Genomic DNA, 22,370 nt, shown 5'->3' with positions numbered 1-22,370 from the left:
AGTGTCCAGATTAACAAATGTTAAGATTTTGCCATATTTGTTTTCATTTATTTTTTGGGAGACCTGAACAAAACGTAGATACAGTTGATGTCCTCTTTGAACCCCTTCCTAATCCCATTCCCCTTTCTTCTTTCCTCCCCAGAGATAATTGTGTTCCTCAAGTTGGTGTATATCCTTCCTGCCCATGTTTTCACACATAAGTCTATGTCTATAAACACTATAAAGCATTATTTCTTGTGCTTTTTTATTTTAAGAAATTTAAAGTTTTTAAAAATAATAATTTTAGATTTATTTTGTATATATTCTTATTTAAACAGTTACTTTAGATTTTCACACTTCCCAAAATATAAATAGCACTGAAGTTCCCCTCATTTGCCCTATTAGAGGTGTTGCCCGGAAACTGGGTTCGCCTCTTGGTGATTGTTGAGCCAGAAGACACACCAGGCCGTATAGTGGGAGAACTTACCACTTGCAGTAAGTAAGGAGAACACCGGGGATCTTTCCCAGAGCAGTGTCTCCTCAACAGTTTTTGGTCATAAAATATACATAACATAATATTTATCATTTTAACCATTTGTAGGGGTACAATTCAGTGGCATAAACTACATTCCCAATACTGTGTCCCCATCATCACTGTCTATACCCAAAACTTTTTCATCATCCCCACTCTAAACTCTGTCCCCTTCAAACAATAATCCCCCTTCTCCTCTCCCCTCATTCTCTAACTTCTTTTCTGCTGTCTGTCATGAATTTGCTTATTCTAGGTACCTCACATAAGTGGATTCATACAATATTTGCCCTTCTGTGCCTTATTTCACACAGCATAATGTGTAAGTTCCATCCTTTTTGTAGCATATATCAAAATTTCATTCCTTCTTATGGCTGAGTAGATTTTTATTGTGTAAATATGTGACATTTCGTTTATCCATTTATCTATTGATGGATGCTTGGGTTGTTTCTACCTTTCTGTGTTTCTATGAATAATGGTGCTGTGGACATGGGTGTGCAGATATCTGAGTCCCTGCTTCCAGTTCTTTTGGATATAAACCTAAGAGTGGAATTGCTGGGTTATTATTCTATGTTTAACTTTTTGAAGAATTGTCAAACCATTTTCCACAGAGGCTGTATCATTTTTAAAATTATTTTATTATTTTTTAAATTAATTTTTATTGGAGTATAGTTGATTTACAATGTTGTGTTCATTTCTGCTGTACAGCAAAGTGAGTCAGTTATACATATACCCACTCTTTTTTAGATTGTTTTCCCCATTTAGGTCATTACAAAGTACTGAGTAGAGTTTCCTGTGCTATACAGTATGTTCTTATTATCTATTTTATATATAGTAGTGTACACTACCCAGTCTCCCAGTTTATCCAACCCCCCACCCCTTTCCCCCTTGGTAACATAAGTTTGTTATCTACATCTGTGACTCTATTTCTGTTCTGTAAATAAGTTCATTTGTTCCTTTTTTGAGATTCCACATATAAGCGGTATCATATGATGTCTTTCTCTGTTTTACTTCACTCAGTATAACAATCTCTAGGTCCATCCATGTCACTGCAAATGGCATTATTTTGTTTTTTTTAGATGCTGCATCATTTTGTTTAATGTGTTTTTAAACTTATAAAATGACATCCTTTTGTAGGTAATATTGACTTGTTTTTTTACTGACTTTTTTTTTAGATTTATCAACGTTGATTATATGTAGCTGTAGTTTATTGGTTGTAGTTGCTGTATAGTATTTTATTGTATACATAATTTATTCATATATCCCCTAATGATGGGCACCGAGGTTGTACTGCCTAAAACAGTCCTGTAATGATCATTATAGATGCCTTCTTCTGCATATGTTTAAGTCATTACAGTGTATACCTAGAAGTAGAATTGGATCATAAAATATTTTTCTTCAACTTGCCTAAGCACTTTAAAATTGTTCTCACACCAGCAGTGTGGGAGTTTTCATTTCCCTTATTTTTCTGATGCTTGTTATTATCTGATGGGTGTGAAAATGGAATCCTGCTGTTTCATCTTATATTTCCTTCACAACTGGTGAGGTTTATCATCTTTATCTTTGTTTATTCATAAATGAGACTGCTGTGTAATTTTCTTGAGTTTCCTTGGTGTTTTTGGTATCAGAGTTATGCTAGCCCCATTAAGTGACTTGGACAGCTTACTTTCCATCTTCTGTTTGCCCAAACGTTTGATTTCGGGGATTTCTAGAAAACTTTCAATGTGTTTTTCAGCTTGCAACCAGTACTTTGAAAAATATCCAGGAGACCATGAACTGCTTTGGGAAGTTGAAGGTGTTGGACACTGGTACCAGAGAATACCAATCACCAGAGCATTACAAAGAGAAACGTTTAAAATTACAGGTAAGAATGTTTTCAGTTTGAACACAAGTCCAGCTTAAAAAAGCAGTGCCTAATTATGGTTGTGTCTTATAGTCCAGAATAGTGGTGTATTGTAATGTGATCTCTCTAGTAACAGACCTCCTTTTCTAAACTTTGAATTTTTGTTATATGTAAACATTTGAGTCACTAATAGTCAGAGGACCTAGAGTAGTCCAGTAGAACGTAGCCCAGTAGTCCAGTAGGAATTGGTGGATAAGAAATAAACACAGTTTACTCAAACAGCATAGAATAGGCATCAGTGGATCAAAGGTAGTACCCAGTTTCATGCATCTCCCCTTGAAGTCACTACATACAGATAACTGTTTAAGACTCTTTACAATTGCAAGGCTTCATTATAAGATATTGGTGAAGGGGATATCCCACACTTGGATTTTCAACACCCTTCTTTAGGGCTTTGTAAAAATCAGTACAAAGAGTGTTACAATTAAAAGCAGACACTAACTGGTTTACAATTTAAAAAATTCTTTTACACACAGCAGTTTCTCAAAATGAAGCTAAAAGACCTGTGTCTGGAGAATACGGTCTTGGATCTGTTCCAGACTATGAAGCAGGAGCTGAAGACAGTCTGTCTAGTGAGATGCAGCTAACGGTAGGTATACTGTTGTTTACTGTAGGAAATGATAATTTTGCTGTTTTTAAAAAAGAGGTTCAGCTAATACTAATATTTAACTTTTTTAATGTTATTGTTCATTCAACAGACTTATGTAACTTCTGTTGTGTTAGTTACTTGGCATTTTATGTTAGTTGGTTTCTAAGATTTAATTTTCTTTGAAAAATAATTTGGAATACACAAAATAATATAGAAGAAAATAAAAAGCTATAATTCCATTACCTTAGATGTAGCAACTAACATTTTTGTATATGTACTTAATATATATTATGAAACATGTATCTGCATATGTTTCATTTTTGTTTTTATTCTTTTATGCTGCTTCTAACTGCTTTTCTCCATTAACATAATATTGTAAGCATTTTCTATGTCATTACTGTTTTAAATCGTTGTTAAATAGTACACTAGTCTATTATATATAAATATCAGCATTTGTTTCCTTAACATTTATACTTAAGTTTTTTATATTTATAAGTGACCCAGCCATGAATGCATTTATACATGAATCTTTGAGCAAATGTAATTATTTCCTTGCACAGATAAATTTCTAGAAGTGGAATTAGTAGTAGGTCAAAGGTTATGAAGTTACTTTGGGAAGTCTGTGGCTATATGTATTAGGTCTTTGTAGAATGTAATATACTTTGCAAATACTAGGTAACGTGAAAGTAGAAGGGCAGGTCCCATTACTGAATTCCAGAGGATTTACCAGGTACTTTACTAGAAACTACTTGATATTATTTAAAATACAGGTTCATTGATGGGGTCCTAGAGGTCTACTTTTATGCAGTGTTTTGTTGTGGTGGCATTTAATACAGTCATATTTGTTTTGTACACGGGTATCTGAATATATTTTTAGTGACTGTTGAATATGTCTATGTAAATGCATGTACATTTCAGAGACACAGTGCTTTGGGGAATTATTTGTGCCCTTTTTTTTTTTTTTTTTTTTTTTTTTTTTTGCGGTACGCGGGCCTCTCACTGTTGTGGCCTCTCCCGTTGCGGAGCACAGGCTCCGGATGCGCAGGCTCGGCGGCCATGGCTCACGGGCCTAGCCGCTCCGCGGCATGTGGGATCTTCCCGGACCGGGGCACGAACCCGTGTCCCCTGCATCGGCAGGCGGACTCTCAACCACTGCGCCACCAGGGAAGCCCTATTTATGCCTCTTTTCTCCTGTCTTAGTTAGCATGAGTGTTGACTATTTTGAGTAAAAGTTTTTTAAAACATTTTTAAGGATAATATAAATAATATTGATACAGTAACTATATATAAGGAGTTCAGTTTTGTTTTTTTTTTTCTACCTTTGGAATTTCAGACTTCAGAATAAGCCCCAGTTCTGTTATACTGCATTCCAAATTCCTCAGATATATTCAAATTCATTTTAGTCCTGGTCAGATATCATAAGACCAGGGAAAGTAGAAAAATCTACTCTTCTCATACATGTGGTGAGAGCAGTGATCTACTTTTATCTTAAGCCATATAGTTTAAAATGTGTCATTTTAATGAGAACATATTAAGATTTCACCTTATTATAAGGTTGGCAATATAAATTAGACTTTTTTTATTTTAGAAATTCATATTCCTTATATTACTTTAATATTTTAATTCAAGGAAAATATTTCTCATATTAAACTGTTTTTTTATCTTTTTTTTTAAATCAGTAGCCACATGGGGAAGTGGTTTTGTTTGTTTATTTTAACTACATATTTTTTTTTAGCTTTATTGAGGTATAATTGACAAAAATTGTACATATATAAGGTGTACACCTTCATGAAAAGATGATAAATGCTTGAATTAAAGCATTGGTAGTACAAAAGAGGGGACAGTTTTGAGAGATTCTTCAGAGTCAAAATTGACAGGCTTTGTGGTTGATTGAATGAGGGACAAGAAGAAAGCATTACTGCCTCACAGGATTTTGGTTGGAATGGCATACTGAATTGTTATTGCCATTAACCAAGATAGAGGATAATACTGGGAAAATGTAAGATTTCAGTTTGGGACAAGTTGGATGTGAAATTGGTGGAGTATCCGCTGGAGAGAGATTTCACTGGAAATAGAGCTTTGAAAATCGGGGCGAGAGTTGGGGAGATTAAATTGTATATCTGGATTCATCATTTGGAAATCAGGAAAAAAGTTGGGGAGATTAAATTGTATATTTGGATTCATCAGCAAATAGCTGTTGAAGTAAAGGTAGTAGATACAGTTACATAGAAGGAGGATGAGGACTGAGAAGAGAAGGGAGCCAAGAACAGAACATTCAGAAACCCCGTGTATATCACTATAGCATGTTAGATGGCTTCCTAAGTTCTTAAGCTCATAATAAACTGAAGCTATAATATAACTTTTTTACTTCCTAAGTGAGTTTCTTAGTCGATGAATAGTGAGTACAAAAGGTGCTATTTGAAAAACTTTTAAAAGGATTTTCTTTGTAACTGTATGAAGTAGATCCATAGGGAGAGGAAAGGACCTAAAACTTATGGTTTTAATCTGTATCTCTGTTTTAGATTGATTCTCTAAAAGATGCCTTTGCAAGTACTTCTGAAGGTAAGAAATTCAGCTGGTCTATTAGTAAGTGTTTGAGACAGTTAGAATTAAGTGTGTGTGTCTGTGTCTATGTGGGTGTGTCCCTTAGAGTAAAGTGAAGACTTCTCCAGCCCTAAAATCTAGATCTGTGTTCTTTTACCACTGATTTTGCTGTGTGAACAGTTAGGTAAGCTATTTTGCCTTTTTTTGTTTTCATTTCCTTACCTGTAACATAGGGACAGTAATGTGTACCTTGTTCATTTCCCAAGATTATTGGAAGGGGGTCTAAGTGAAAATGCAGAAACACTTTGCAAAAACTCAAGGTGACACAGAAATGTGAGGAATGAATACTGACAAGGTTATTTCATAGTTTAGAAAAAGACACTGACATGGTTTCTTAACCTGAAGTGACAGAGAGGAAGTGTGTAATGTTGGGGATTTAGGTAAACTAGCGTAGTTCTTGCATTTCTGTGTATTTTTTTTTCATTTCTGTGTATTTTAATAGGTAATCCTTTGAATACATAATCAATTATAGTTTTGCCGTTTTTTCCTCAGGTCATGGTAAAACACCTGTTTCCACTCGTACTCGAAGTAGTCATCTAAAGCGGCCAAAGATTGGAAAACGGTTTCAGGATTCTGAATTTAGTAGTTCTCAAGGGGAAGATGAAAAGACTCCCCAGACTTCACCTACAGCTTCAGTGAACAAGTGAAGTATTGTTTATTTTACTCTCGTTATTTTGTTTATTCTTATTTTCATATTATTAGTGTTTAGTTTTTAAGGTGAAGTTTATTGTTTGTGTAGTAAATGACCTTGGTGTAGAACTTTGTATTTGAGTTCTTCCACAAGATTATTGATTACACTTGGTAAGTGTCACTTTGACAGTGGTATAGGGAGAAGTTGCTAGTAAGAGAGTGGAATAAACTCATGATTTAGTCTCTCGTGTGAAAATCCAGGAGAATATTCTAGTGATTATATTATCCCAAATGAGTCATTATTGTCAACTTTGACAGTAGCTATGGTTTTTAGCAGTGCTGAGGTTTAGTCAATTTAAAAAACCCTCAATTTTACTTTATAACTAATTCATTTTACTGGGTTATAGAATATAACAAATTAGTGATAGCCATAAATGGTATTGTCAACTCCTCCAGAAACCTAATAGCCAGCTGAATCAACAGAACACTTGGATCAAAACCTTATTCTCCATCTTCCTTTGAATCTTAAAGAAAGCAAGATTTTCAATATTATAGTTAAATTAGGCTTTTGCTCTGATAGTCCTGCTAACTGTTCCTGAGTCAACCATTCATAGTGTTGCCATTTTAGTTGTGAAATTATTCTACTCAGGTAGAGAATTCTGTAACTCTGCCAATTTCATTATGTATGTAACTTTAAATTTGGATAATTATGTAAATGTTATATTTTAATGAAAAATTCATCACTTTAAAGTCAAATTTAAGTAAATATTTAATTTGTGAAAAGAGTAATGAGTTTAGAGAATTATAGTTTTTTTCACTGAGCAACATTTGTTGTAATACCCTTTTTAGAAGGGAATGTAACAGTAAATTTTTAAATTGAACATCTCAGAATTATTGTGGCCTTTTTTTTGCTTTTCATAAAATAGTAACAGTGAGACTAAATGCTTAAGTGCTCAGACACTATGAAGAACAAAACTTCATCTTTGCCCTTGAAGAATCGACTATCTATAAGTTTCTAATACACATATCTGTACCTGTGACACAGGTTAAGAGCACTGCAAGGTGGATTGTGATATAATAATAGAAGTGCAAAGTGCTATGGAGGCAAAGGAGGGTGTGATTGATTCTAATTGAGGGGATAAAGAAATTTGACATTTGTGCCAGGGCTTCAAAGATAAGTAGAAACTCAACAAGCAGAGTTGGGAAAGAAGACTTTCTTTTCTAGTTCGAGGGTCTACAAACTGTAGTCTATAGGCCAAATCTGGCCCACCACCTATTGTTGTAAATAAAATTTTATTGTAACACATCTGTGCTTATTAGTTCACATTTTTATTATGGTTGCTTTTGCTTTACCCTGGTGGAGTTGGGTAGTTGTTCAGAGACCATATGGCTCACAAAACCTAAAGGAAAAGTTTGCTCACCCCTGGTCTCCACCACGGCTGTTCAAAGAACCTTCTGTCATGGTGGACATGTTCTTTGTCTGCCCTTCCCTGTCCAGCATGGCAGCCACTACTCAGTTTGCTCATCACCCAGCACTTGAAGTATGGCTAGTGCAACTGAGGAGCTGAGTTTTTAATTTCACTCAGTTTTAATTACTGTAAATAATGACAAGTGTCTCATGGCTATTGTATTGCACTGTGCAGTTCTAGACTGCAGGAGTAACATGAGCAAAGGCACAAAGCTGGGAGGAGTGTTGGTAAGGAAAACTGGTGTATAGGTAAATGGTAGCATCGAGTAGGAGGTAAAAATATAAGGGTCTGGTCATGTTAGGCTTTGAAAGGAGGTATGCTTTATTCTCCAAGCCATAGAGAACCATCAGAATTTTCTGAGCTGGACTGTCACTGGTACAGATATGTGTATTAGAAACAAACTCTGGTGACTTACCGGGTGGTCCAGTGGTTAAGACCCTGCACTTCCACTTCAGGGGTCCTGGGTTCGATCCCTCTTCAGGGAACTAAGATCTTGCATGCCATGGATGCAGGCAAAAAAAAAAGAAACATAGTTCTGAAAACCTTACTAAAGCATGTATATGTTGCAAGTCTGAACATGAGTTGGGAAGAAGTTACAGTGTCCAGAGAGAATTGGGCCTGAAGTAGGAAGATGAGAATGGGAATAAAGTTACGTATTTGTTTGAAAGGCATTTCACAGGTAGAACTAAACTATGTCGTTTATTGTCCAAACTGAAATTTTTGAGAATGAAAGGGGCATTATTAATACACGCATACCTCAGAGATGTAGGTTCAGTTCCAGACTACCGCAATAAAGTGACCATCACAATAAATCAAATATTTTGGTTTGCTAGTGCATATAAAAGTTTTTTACACTATCCTGTAGTCTGTTAAGTGTGCGATAGCATTATGTTTAAAAAAAAATACATACTTTAATTTAAGAATACTTTATTGGTTAAAAAAAAATGCTGTCATCTGAGCCTTCAATGAATCGTAATCTTTTTCCTGGTGGAGGGTCTCGTCTCAATGTTGGTGGCTGATGACTGATCAGGGTGGTGATTGCTGAAGGTTGGGGTGACTGTGACCATTTCTTAAATAAGACAGCCATGAACTTTGCCACATAGATTGGCTGACTTCTTCCTTTCACTAACGATTTCTCTGTAGCATGCGATGCCGTTTGATAGTATTTTACCCACAGTAGAAATTCTTTCAAAATTGGAGTCAATCCTCTCAAACCCTGATGTGGCTTCGTCTACTAAGTTTATGCCATAGTCTAAATCCTTTGTCATTTCAACAATCTTCACAGCATTTTCAGCAGGAGTGGATTCCATCTCAAGAAATCACTCTCTTTGCTCATACACAATAAGCAACTCCTCATCCATTAAAGTTTTATCTTGAGATTGCAGCAATTCAGTCACATCTTCAGGCTCCACTTCTAATTCTGATTCTCTTGCTATTTCTACCACATCTTCAGTGACCTCCTCCACTGAAGTCTCGAACCCCTCAAAGTCATCCATGAGGGTTTGAATCAACTTCTTCCAAACTCCTGGTGATGTTGATATTTGACCTCTTCTCATGAATCGTGAATGTTCATAGTGGCATCTAGAATGGTTAATCTTTTTCAGAAGGTTTTCAATCGACTTTGCCCAGATCCATCAGAGGAATCTCTATCTGTGGCAACTATAGCCTTATGAACTGTAATTCTTAAATAATAAGACTTCAAAGTCGAAATGCTTCCTTGATACGTGGGCTGCAGAATGGATGGTGTGTTAGCAGGTATGAAAACAACATGAATTTCATTGTACATCTCCATCAGAGCTCTTGGGTGACCAGGTACATTGTCAATGAGCAGTCACATTTTGAAAGAAATTTCTTTTTCCTGAGCAATAGGTCTTAACAGTGGCCTTAAAATATTCAGTAAACCACGTTGTCAACAGGTGTGCTGTCATCCAGGCTTTGTTGTTCCATTTGTGGAGGACAGTGGAGTAGATTTAGCATAATTCTTAAGGGCCCTAGGATTTTCAGAATGGTAAATGAGCACTGGCTTCAACTTCAAGTCACCAGCTGCATTAGTGCCTAGCAAGAGAGTCAGCTTGTCCTTTGAAACTTTTTTTTTTTAAGTGGGTGGATACATCTGTGGCTGTGCTACATTTATTTATTTATTTATATACAGCAGGTTCTTATTAGTCATCCATTTTATACACATCAGTGTATACATGTCAATCCCAATCGCTCAATTCATCCCCCCTGCCCCCCCCACCCCCGCTTCCCCCCCTTGGTGTCCATACGTTTGTTCTCTACATCTGTGTCTCTATTTCTGCCTTGCAAACTGGTTCCTCTGTACCATTTTTCTAGGTTCCACAAACATGCGTTAATATACGATATTTGTTTTTCTCTTTCTGACTTACTACACTCTGTATGACAGTCTCTAGATCCATCCACGTCTCTACAAATGACCCAGTTTCGTTCCTTTTTATGGCTGAGTAATATTCCATTGTGTATATGTACCACATCTTCCTTATCATTCATCTGTTGATGGGCATTTAGGTTGCTTCCATGACCTGGCTATTGTAAATAGTGCTACAATGAACATTGGGGTGCATGTGTCTTTTTGAATTATGGTTTTCTCTGGGTATATGCCCAGTAGTGGGATTGCTGGTTCATATGGTAATTCAGTTTTTAGTTTTTTAAGGAACCTCCATACTGTTCTCCATAGTGGCTGTATCAATTTACATTCCCACCAACAGTGCAAGAGGGTTCCCTTTTCTCCACACCCTCTCCAGCATTTGTTGTTTGTAGATTTTCTGATAATGTCCATTCTAACTGGTGTGAGGTGATACCTCATTGTAGCTTTGATGTGCATTTCTCTAATAATTAGTGATGTTGAGGAGCTTTTCATGTGCCTCTTGGCCATCTGTATGTCTTCTTTGAAGAAATGTCTATTTAGGTCTTCTGCCCATTTTTTGATTGGGTTGTTTGTTTTTTTTAATATTGAGCTTCATGAGCTGTTTATATATTTTGGATGTCCTTTGAAAGTTTAAGCCAGGAATTGGCTTCTGTTCTCTAGCCCTGAAAGTCCTAGATGACATCTTGTTCCAATAGGGTTTTTTGTGTGCATTGAAAATCTGTTGTTTAGTGTAGCCACCTTCATTCATTATCTTAGCTAGATCTTCTGGATAACTTGATACAGCTTCTACATCAGCACTAGCTATTTCACCTGGCACTGTTACGGAGAGAGCTTCTTTCCTTAAACCTCATGAACCAACCTCTGCTAGTTTCAGACTCCTTTTCTGTAGCATCCTCACCTCTTTCAGCCTTCATAGAATTGAAGAGAGTTAGGCCCTCGTTCTGGATTAGGCTTTGGCTTAAGGGAATGTTGTGGCTGGTTTGATCTTCTAGCCAGACCACTAAAACTTTTTCTCCATATCGGCAATAAGGCTGTTTTGCTTTCTTATCACTGGTGTGTTCACTTAGAGTAGCACCGTTAATTTTTTTCAAGAACTTTTGCTTTGTATTCACAGCTTGGCTAACTGTTTGGCACAAGAGACATAGCTTTCTACCTATCTCAGCTTTCAACGTGCCTTTCTCACTAAGTTTAATCATCTCTAGCTTTTGATTTAAAGTGAGAAGACGTGTGACTCTTCCTTTCATTTGAACACTTAGAGCCATTGCAGGGTTATTAATTGGCCTAACTTCAGTATTGTTTTGTCTCAGGGAATAGGGAGGCCCAAAGAGAGGGAGAGAGATGGGGAATGGCCAATCAGTTTCAATAGTCAGAACACACACAACATTTATCAGTTAAGTTTGCTATCTTAAGACTGGACATAGGTATATGTATAACCAATTCACTTTTCTATACAGCAGAAACTAACGCTACATTGTAAGTAAACTATACTCCAATATAAAAATTCATTACAAAAAAAGTTGGTCATATGTGTGACCTGTGGCACCTGGAAACAATTAAAATTGTAACATCAACCATCACTAATCACAGATCACTGTAACAAATATAATAATAACAAAAAAAGTTCAAAGTATTGTGGGAATTACCAAAACGTGACACAGACATGAAGTGAGCAAATACTGTTGGAAAAATGGCTTTAGTGGACTTGCTTAGCACAGGATTGCCACAAACCTTCAATTAGTAAAAACATAGTATCTTCAAAATGCAGTAAAACAAAGTGCAATAAAATGAGGGATGCCCGTAATTATGCCAGTGCTGGGACAAAAGTTGTAAACTGGACTGTCCCAGGTAAGCTGAGATGTATGCTCATCCTAGGAGAGTAAGAGCCAATCAATATAGATAGAGTAAAAGAAAGGTCTAGTTTACATAATTGAAAAGGTGGTGATCGAACTGGAGAACAAGGTAGGAAAGAGAACAAACTTGTAAGAAGATGAAGAGGTTGGTTTTGGACCTATAAAATTTGAAGTTGTTGTCTGAACAACACTTAGTTGATTCTCTAAAGTGTTACTTTATTAACAGATTCCTGAAATTTTATATTCATCTTTAATAAAACAAGTAAGAATGTTTTTCTTTGGTTTTATAGATTGGAGTCTACTGCACGAACATCAGAGAGCTCAGAAGAATTCTTGGAAGAAGAACCTGAACAGAGTGTGATTGAATTTGAGGATGAAAGTAGTGATAAAAATGTTCGACCAGCACCAGAAACCCAGCCAGGCCTGGAAAAGCAAGAAGGTGAAAAGGTAGGAGATTCACTTATTAAATAAAATGAATGGAAGTAAAATTTAACTTTCTTAGTCATATATTGTTAGAAAAGCATAACGATGTATTTTAGACTCTTAGTAGAAATTGTATTTAATGTTAAAAAGCATATATGTCAGGACTTCCCTGGTGGCGCAGTGGTTAAGAATCTGCCTGCCAATGCAGGGGACATGGGTTCGAGCCCTGGTCCAGGAATATCCCACATGCCACGGAGCAGCTAAGCCCGTGTGCCACACAACTGAGCCTGTGCTCTAGAGCCCGCGAGCCACAACTGCTGAGCCCATGTCCTGCAACTACTGAAGCCCATGAGACTAGAGCCCGTGCTCTGCAACAAGAGAAGCCATCGCAGTGAGAAGCCTGCGCATTGCAATGAAGAGTAGCCCCTGCTTGCTGCAACTAGAGAAAGCCCGCGTGCAGCAACAAAGGCCCAACACAGCAAAGATAAATTTAAAAAAAAAAAAAGCATATATGTCTAAAGCAAGGTCAGGTAGTAGAGGATAAAGTTACAAGTATTTTATATTTCAAACTGAGTTTATAAAGTTTGACATATTGCAAAGATAAAATAGAGGATGTTTAGTTAGTAATGTCCCTCAGTGTATTTAAAATACAAATTAATTTGTAGAATTAAACATACTTAAGAAGTGACAAATGTGACTATAAGAGGTCTACCTTATAAAACCAGTTAGAACGCCTTAATATCCAGCAAGCCCTAAATTGCACCCCTATTTTGGTTACAAGGATAGAATTAGTTGTCCAGAAAAAACATATGTATTTGACTACAGTTGATTTACAAATTCCTAGAAAAATAACTAAATTCATTTTTTTTACAACTAGAAAACAAGGAGGAAAATCCTTTGTGACTGAGTAAAAAACTCTTTATCTGGCTTCATTTCTTTTTTCATTTTCTCTATTTCCTATCCTTCTTTTTCTTTAATATCTTCAATATTTTCCTCTCTTACAGATTCCTTATTTCTTCTTTGAAACATACTTAAGTTTCTTTAAAAATCTTTTACCTGTTTGTCAAGTCCAGCCAGGAGCTAAGCAAGTGAAACTGCATTACTGATTTTATTTATTAACTTGCTCCAATTTAGCTCCTGTTTCCTCTACTTCATGAAATTGTATTTTTAAATGACATTTTTTCTCTTGTAAAAATTAGGGAAACAAACACTTTTTTTTTTTTTTTTTGCGGTATGCGGGCTTCTCACTGTTGTGGCCTCTCCCGTTGCGGAGCACAGGCTCCGGACGCGCAGGCTCAGTGGCCATGGCTCACGGGCCCAGCCGCTCCGCGGCATGTGGGATCTTCCTGGACCGGGGCACGAACCCGCGTCCCCTGCATCGGCAGGCGGACTCTGAACCACTGCGCCACCAGGGAAGCCACAAAACATATTTTAAAAAAGGGATTTATATGCTTCTAGATGTCTACGGGAATGTATATTTTTGTGGTGGTTTTTTTTTTTTTAATTTAAGATTATACTGTACATCCTTCATGTAACCTGTTTCTTTTGTCCAACAATACATGTGACACTTTCACTCAATTCTGGTGGGTTTCCTTACCTAGGTTGACTACTCTCTCTTCCTCCGGATTCTCTAGTACCCTGGCTTTAACACTGTTGTGTTCTGGTTTCTTGGTTTTCCTCTCTCTGAAGTTTTGTTTTGGTTTTATTTATTTGCTTTTTGACTCTTCTGCTTCCTGTTTTTTCCCCTGTATTTGTGGACATTCTAGAAGACTCAGTTCTTGACTTTCTTCTCTTTTGAAAATGCATCTAGTCTAATGGCTGAATGGTCATCTCTGTGGGGATGACCAATAACTCCAGACTTTCAATATTGATCCAGACTTCAGTATTACTTGCCTTCTGAATATTTCTGTTTAGACAGATGTCTTTTATCATCTTAAATTTTAACATCTCTGTTCTTTCCTATCACTTCTCTATTGAGCCTTTTTTCCTATTTCTTATTTTTCATTCTGTTCCCAAACCTAGAACTTGAAGGACTGAGTTTTTCTCTTCTGTTGCTTCTCCCTTGTAGTTACTCACCAAAATTCTGTTTTTTTTTTTAAAAACTTTTGCTATATCTTTCTCATTTCCTTCCTTTTAACATTTCTCTTACCGTAGTTGGTCCTTTTGTGAGTTTTATTATAATTACCTTCTGTGTGCAGTTTATTCTTTATACTCTCTGGCCAGATTAATTTTTCTAAGTCTGTGATTTCAGTAGCCCTTAGGAAAGCATTCATTATATGATTTCAGGGGTTCTATATAATCCAGCCAAGTCTATTTCTTAAAATTTGAGTGCATCAGTGTTCTAATTTTTATTTTAATTAATTTAAATTTATTTTATTTTTGGCTGCATTGGGTCTTTGTTGCTGTTAGTGGACTTTCTCTAGTTGTGGTGAGCGGGGGCTACTCTTCGTTGCAGTGCATGGGCTTCTCATTACAGCGGCTTCTCTTGCTGCGGAGCATGGGCTCTAAGCATGCGGGCTCAGTAGTTGTGGCTTGCGGGCTCTAGAGTGCAGGCTCAGAGTTGTGGCACACGGGCCTAGCCGCTCAACAGCATGTGGGATCCTCCCGGACCAGGGCTCAAACCCGTGTCCTTTGCATTGGCAGGTGGATTCTTCACCACTGCGCCACCAGGGAAGCCCAGTGTTCTAATTTTTTAAATGATAATTAAATAAAATGATCTCTAATTATTAGAATGTCATTAGGATTAATTAGAAATATTAGATGTTAATGAAAATCTTGTAAATTGATAAACCTTGGAGGAGGAGTTTCAGAAATTGGAGACTTAGTGTTATCAAATCGCTTTTCCATATTTTAATGTGATTTAAGGAGCAGCATTGTTCAAAGATGACCCTTTGTTGACAGGAGAATGAGCTCACTAAGACTGAGAGCTCTCTCCTCCCAGCAAGAAGCTGTACCCAAACTCAGCCTCCCACAAGACTGCTACTGCTTCCTCCCCCTGCATGCTAAACTGTGACTTCCCAGGGGCCCCAAGGATTCTGAGTGCCGAGCAGCTGATGTTCTGTAAAGAGCTGGCACCAAATCTAGACATCCTCTGGTGGCTTTTTACTGAAAAGGTTCTTCCTGTCACTGCCCTGTATGGAGGAAGAGAAAGAAGGAGGCAGGGTCTCTTCACTGAATCTCAGACCCACACTGGGTCCATAGAGCATCCTGGTCCTGTCTTTTTTCCATGAGAACAGAGGGAAATTGGGGTACTTAATGGATTCTTTTCTCTTACTGACTCTGCTGTTCCTTAACCTGTGTCCTGTAACATGGTAGAGTGTATTTTGAGTCCTGGTGCATGACAGGGCGACTGAGAATGGACCCACCTTGTATGACAAGTAAGTTAATCTGTAATTCTGTCCTGACTTTTTTTGCCCTCGATGGTGTAGGAATCTGAATCAGAGCCTATGAATGGTGAGATAATGGATGATACTCTTAAGACTTCACTTATAACAGAAGAGGAGGACTCCACTAGCGAAGTGTTAGGTGAAGAATTAAAATTGCAGTCTTTTAATTCCAGTGAAGACTCTACGAATCTTGTTCCACTGGTGGTAGAATCTTCAAAATCTCCTGAGGCTGTTGCACAGGATAAGGTAATGGAGAGATATCCTAATTTTTTATAGTTATAGTGTCCAGTGTTGCTGACTTGGCTAGGGCAATGTGGGATATATATCTTCCTCTACTTTAACATGTACAGTCCTTCAGGAAAAATCAATTTTACTACTTTGGGTGTTTTAAGAAGATGCAATCAGTAATGTTTTTTAAAATTCAAATCTTTGTAACTTCATTCGTCTGACTTACGGTAACAAAATGAGTTTCACTTTGTAGATTTAGGAAATGCTTAGAAAAATGGGTAAAGCATTATTTACCAAATATTTGAATACCTATTACTTACATAGTCTGTGACCAGTACTGTCATTTTAATTTGTTTTAATTAGGGAGACAGATTAGATTAGTGGGGAAAACTTGATGGAATATTTTGAAAGAAATTTAATTATTTATTTTTATTGAAATATAGTTGATGTACAATATTAGTTTCATGTGTAGTACATAGTGATTTGATTTTTGTATACATTATGAAGTGATCACCACTGTAAGTCCAGTAACCATCTGTTCCCTATATAAAGTTATTACAATATTGTTGACCATATTCCTTATGCTATATATTACATCCCCGTGGTTTATTTTGTAACTGGAAGTTCGTACCTCTTAATCCCCTACCTCTTTCAGTCCCCTCACACCCTCCGTTCTGGCAACCACCCATTTGTTCTTTTTATCTGAGTCTGTTTTCATTTTGTTTTGTTTTTTAGATTCCACATACAAATGAGATCATATGGTTTTTATCTTTCTCTGTCTGACTTATTTCACTAAGCATAATCCCCTCTAAGTTCATCCATGTTGTTGCAAGTGGCAAGATTTCATTCTTTTTTTACGGCTGAGTAATATTCCATTGTATATATAGGCGCCACATCAAAAAGGAAATTTAATTTCTACTTTTGAATATTCCAATTTAAGGGTAAAAAACTCTTGTATCGCATTATTTTATTAGTGTCTCACATAATTACATGAATAACATTTTCGCTGCCCTCACCTTTCACCTACTAGTCAAACTCAGTGGGGTAGCACAGTGTCAAGTCCCAGGAGTCTCGGTTCTGGCTCCAGTAACACCAGGAAACTAAAAACTGAGTTGATTCATGGTTTTGAAGAATCTTGACATAAAGTTTGTGCCCTAAGTACTTTTTGGGGTAAAATCATTACTTTTATTGCATCTTTAAAGCAAGAACTTAATGAATCCAAATTATCATGTAAGACAGTTTCGAAGAAATTGAGCTGTATTCAGAACATGTGCACATGATTAACAAAAGTAGTGAGTACTGAATTCTTTAAAATGTGGTTCAGGGTCATTGCATATTAATGTCTGAGAATAATTTATGTAAGAACTATATTGCAAAAGTTGTTCACCGGGTTTTTTGTTTTTAGACTTCACATGTAACTGACTCAGAAATGTTGCTAGATGAAGGCCCATCTGATGACAAGGGGCACACTGAAGAGAGGCTGCCTCTAGTTTCAAGAAAGAAAGCACATTTTGGGAGTTCAGACAATGTAGCTACTATCCCAAATGAAGAACGGTCCGACAGTGGTTTTCCAAACTCCGTGATAACTGAATTTTCTGAAGAATCGATTCCTGAAAATGTATCACCCAACACTACTGCCTCATTGGAAGACCAGGGTGAGGAGGGGGTAGCTGAGCCCCAGGAAACATCTCCAGCTCTTCCTCAGAGCTCTTTAATAGAGGTTGAACTTGAAGATGTGCCATTTTCACAGAATGCAGGACAGAAGAACCAGTCAGAGGAGCAGTCTGAAGCATCTTCTGAGCAACTGGATCAGTTGACACAATCAACAGAGAAGACTGTGGATAGCAGCTCAGAGGAGATAGAAGTGGAAGTGCCTGTGGTCGACAGGCGGAATTTAAGAAGAAAGGCCAAAGGGCACAAAGGACCTGCGAAGAAGAAAGCCAAGCTGACCTGAATGAGGAAGAAATGTGGATGATAAATCCTCTTCTTTGTAACGTAATTGTTGTTTTTAAAATATGGCAGTTAATAAATAGCATGGGGCACAGGATAAAAACTCCAAATTTTCAATTTGAACTTATTTATGATGCCGCTTTTCCCTCCCCTGTAGGACCTAGGATTCACCGTTCTTTTTAATTTTTCAGGCTATTTTGTGTAAATACAATTTTTTTTATTTTTATTAACCATGTTTCGATTTTGGGAAACCAGATCATACTATATTTTCTTTAGCAATTGGGGATATCTGACCATTAATATTTCACAAAATATAAATTAAAAAATGTGAAAGTAGTAGGGCTTCCATCAATTGTTAAGGATCACAGAAATCTTTTATACTACGGGTTTTAATAGTAATCTTGGTGAAGGTTCTAGAAGATTTAAATTTCAAAACTAATCATTTTTTAAAATGTAGGCATGCTTAAACAAAAATGTCAGTAAATTAGGATAAATGCAACTTCAACTAAATGAGAGCACAAATTTGGAAATTTATGGTCAAATGTTTATGAAGGTGGTTATTTTGGCCTCTTAGTTCTTAGTTGTAGGTGCAGTTTCTTCCTTTGACTTCAATGTCTGTGGAAAGGCACAAACAAAATCTGTTTCCAGTTCACTCTTGATAACATCTGATATTAACAGTACTGCTAGGGATTTAACTCGGGCCTGTAGGCACTCGTATAATTATTTAAAATTTCATTTGAATCTGGGGACTGTACTTTTGTCCTCACCCAGTTAACATGTATACTTTAGAAGTGTGAGAACCCTTCCTAAGGCTTCTCCTTAATCCTGCCACTGCCTTTATTCTAGAATCTTCATTATATTCCCCTTTCATCCACTTCCCTAACTCATGGAGTGATTCCTGTCAAAAGATCTTTTTGCCTGCCTGCCAGCTTATGCCCTTGGCTTCCATTTTTGGTAGGTTTGGAACTGCGCCCCACAATCTTAGACCTAGATGGCAGGAATAAGCTGCTCTAGGAGCCATAGTTACAAGAGCTTAAATCAGATTGGAGGCTTCGTTTGTCCCTTTTGGCTTGCTCGCTCTTGATTTGTTCTGTGCGGACAGGTTACAGTCTAGCCTGTGTGTACATTGTGGTTGCCTTTGCCTGGGTAAACTAAAAACAAAGAACATCCTCAATTGTTTATTTTTGTATAATAATTTATTTAAAAATGAACAAAATGGTTATCCTTAGAATCCAAAGAGAATCTTAAAACAGTCCTACTCTTTGGAAGTATTATGTGTACTCAAATTTTCATGTAAGTTTGAGAATGCTTTGAGGCCATTTAGATTGTTTTTAAAACTGCTTGGTCCTTACATGAAAAAAAAATGTGTTATGACTTTGTGTCATTATTTGAGGTGCTAAGGATTGATGTTGAAGGTTTATTCAGTCTACAGTCAAATGATACTAAATTTTATTTTGGGATGTTGGCATTTTAGGAAGATTTAAAGTTGAGGTAAAAATCTTTAGCAGACAAAATAGCAAACCCTCCTTATTCGTGTAAAACTTTGAATACTTGTATCCTCTACTATTTTCTTTAATTATTGGTCAGTTAGGCCAGATTATTCCATTCTAAATGAAAATTAAGCACTTTGGCCATTTGTTTTCCCAACAAATGCTAATCAAGTGAAAGAATAAGTATGACTAATATTAGTGTTATCTGTTGAATGTTTATGCTGTTTTATACATTTTGTGAGAAATTTTTGTTAATACCACAATTAGGGAAATAAGGATTTAGTAAATTCTTAACCTTTCCATTTTTAATTTCTTAAAATAGATTTAAAAACCTAACACCTACTTTTTTACTTGGATTCTTCATTGTTCTCTTTAAAATATTTTCTTTAAAAAGGTGTAGTTTAACTCGATGACAACTCGATGTGTGAATATAGTTACTGAGGTTTACAAAAAAGAAACGTTTATTTATATGACCACTAAGGACTTGCAGTATAAATTTAAACTTGTTAAACTTGTTTGGTTTAAACAGTAGGTGCATTTTAAGCAGTTTCAAAACTTTCTGTTCAGCACACAATTTTTGTCCATATTATCTCTGACAGAAAATGTTATTTTGGAGTTTATAGTTGGTAGAGGAAAGTTAGGTCACATGAAAAAAACCTAACTTTCATGTTCAGTAACAATGAGTTCTATGCTCAGTGAGTGAGTGTAGAATTTATAACAATTTATCCTCAATAAGGAATCTAAATAAAACTTAATCACATTACTTGTACTTTTTGCAAAAGGCATTAGAAAAACTCTGAGAATGACAGAGGACTGAAATCTGATTTCAACCAGGTAGTCTAGTTGTTAAGTGTCCAGTTACATTCTATAGTCCTTTGTGAAATTTTTCTGTTTAGAAGTCTTATTTGTGGAGAAGGGAGTTCAGTTCAGTTTGTGTAAATACATATATATTTCCTTGTGTAATATAAAGCAGTTATTAGCAAAATTTTTGTTCTTTCAGGTTTATTCAATTGCTAGACATCACAGAAATATATTTAAGAATTTATTATAAAGTTCCTCTACAACTTTTAACAGTGAGAGGGTCTATTATGATTTTTTATAAAATCAAATAGCATGACAGAATGTCAATCTTCTACTACTTAAAATGTGTCTCTATTCATGGTGTTTCCATTCAGTGCAGAAAATTATCATGGCAAGGATAAAAACTACTAATGATTAATGGTTCACTTTTAGCTGACCACCAGAACACCACCTAAAATGGTTTCAGTGACTTTAGAAAAATATCTTGAAGGTTTATGATTGCCTCGAATTGAGCCTTTACCTGGTATCTAAATATCTGCTCTTACATTCTGATTTACCCTTAGGGATTATACCTTCTAAGGTTTGGTCACACCAGCAAACTGAAACAGATTTTAATGTAAATAAAGAATTTATACTAACATTACTCATCTGTGTAACAGTATTTTAGAAATTTCTGCCTTGTATGTCCACTAGTTGCAATACCGTGTTTGAAGTGTTAACCCAGTCTTTCATGGGTGTGATTAGTTACAAATGTTTATGCTTCTGTTTGCATACTTAGTATCAAGCTTTATTTGTACAGATAGTTTAACTTATTTTTGGTTGTGAAAAATAAGCAAACCTCAGTTCTGTATCCAGTGCTTACCTTCAGTAGATTTTTTTTCTTTCACCCTCCAAAATTTGTCATTCACACATTCCCCATTTCTATTAGCGGCAAAATCATTTGTTAAAATCTAATTGTAAGGAAGGTTCTGCTTCTGTTATCCTGAAGTAATTGTATCATACTGGATAGTAATTCCCAAGGAACTAGCCTTTCTTTTCCTTAGTGTCTGTGTGTTCTAAAACTTCTACTGTGTTTATACAATTTAGAAAAGATGTTACATTATTCAGAATAGCAAGACTTACTCAAGTACTTACGTTTGTTTTCTTGGTAGTTTCTTTTTTTCTAATTTTTTTTTTTTTTAACAGTAGTAATTAAACCTATATTTTGTGATTGTTTCCTGGTCTGTGTTTTGAAATTCCTTCCCTTTCCCCTAAGTTCATTGGTGAAGATGTGTTTAGATATTGAATTTGTTTAGACACTGATTTCGTTTAAGGCACAATCACATTGGTTGTACTTTCAAGACAGACTTAAAAAAAAAAATAAACAGAATTGAAAACAATTAATGTGATTATAAATTAATATTATAGACACCCTAAAGCTCAAAGTCACAAACATAACTCAAATCACAAATGTGCTTTTGACTAAAACATGACCTTTTTAATATTATCTAAGTAACTGCAAATAAATTTCTCTTTAAGGACATCAGTGCAGCCTTTTTCTTTTTAAAACTATTTTACCTGGAAGTACTTAAATTTTTACCACTTTAAAAATATAACTACACTACCCTAAGTTTAGAATACAGGAAATGCTAAAAGTATAAATATTTTGGTTGGTATGTTTTTCATGTATCTATCTTGAGTAGAAAATACAGTTCCAAGTATATGGCATTACATATGATGAATGAGAGGGGGAAAATGTTTAAAATACTAATTCCCTGACTTACTATAGGAATAATTAGAAGTAAAAAGTTTTATCTAAGTTCTTTTGAACTTTATAGTGTAGTATGCCTTCTCATATACTTTATATTTTCATTAAAATGCTGTGTTAATGCTACATTTCTTAGGATTAATAATCTACAGTGAGGAGGAGGAGACCTCAGGTAAGGTCTTAGATGTGACAAAAAGTTTCTTGGCTTATTCCTCACAGTTAAGTGTGCACAAACCTTTGATAAAATGTGTTTTCGACTGCACTGGCTTTTCCAATAATGACAGATCTACACTGCTTAGTACCACTTATTAATACAGATACTGATGAAGTAGGATATTTCTATAATTGATTTTTTAATCATGCAATTTGATGAACATCTAAATGCTAAACAGACGCAAAAGACCAA

General features: G+C 35.9%; 1 protein-coding gene across 3 annotated transcripts in view; it reads left to right on the top strand.

Moving 5' to 3' along the window:
* FAM169A (family with sequence similarity 169 member A) overlaps positions 1-18,011 on the top strand; it is a gene marked incomplete at its 5' end in the record, with an annotated part of 42,729 nt that extends 24,718 nt beyond the window's left edge. For 2 of the 3 annotated variants that reach the window (XM_082651575.1, XM_082651573.1), the window contains 7 exons: positions 2,244-2,372; positions 2,888-3,000; positions 5,523-5,562; positions 6,097-6,247; positions 12,230-12,386; positions 15,791-15,994; positions 17,382-18,011. In XM_082651575.1, the coding sequence (XP_082507701.1) occupies positions 2,244-2,372; positions 2,888-3,000; positions 5,523-5,562; positions 6,097-6,247; positions 12,230-12,386; positions 15,791-15,994; positions 17,382-17,930 (1,343 nt within the window). In that variant the 3' untranslated portion in view covers positions 17,931-18,011. The remainder of the gene's footprint in view (positions 1-2,243; positions 2,373-2,887; positions 3,001-5,522; positions 5,563-6,096; positions 6,248-12,229; positions 12,387-15,790; positions 15,995-17,381) is intronic. The other variant, XM_082651574.1, reaches the window with a different exon arrangement.
* Positions 18,012-22,370: the final 4,359 nt, after the last annotated feature.

The sequence above is a fragment of the Grampus griseus genome, assembly GCF_964374135.1.
Source record: "Grampus griseus genome assembly, chromosome: 3".
NCBI lineage: Eukaryota > Metazoa > Chordata > Mammalia > Artiodactyla > Delphinidae > Grampus > Grampus griseus.
The sequence above is the reverse complement of the archived record's forward strand: the minus strand, read 5'-3'. Positions and strand labels throughout refer to the sequence as shown.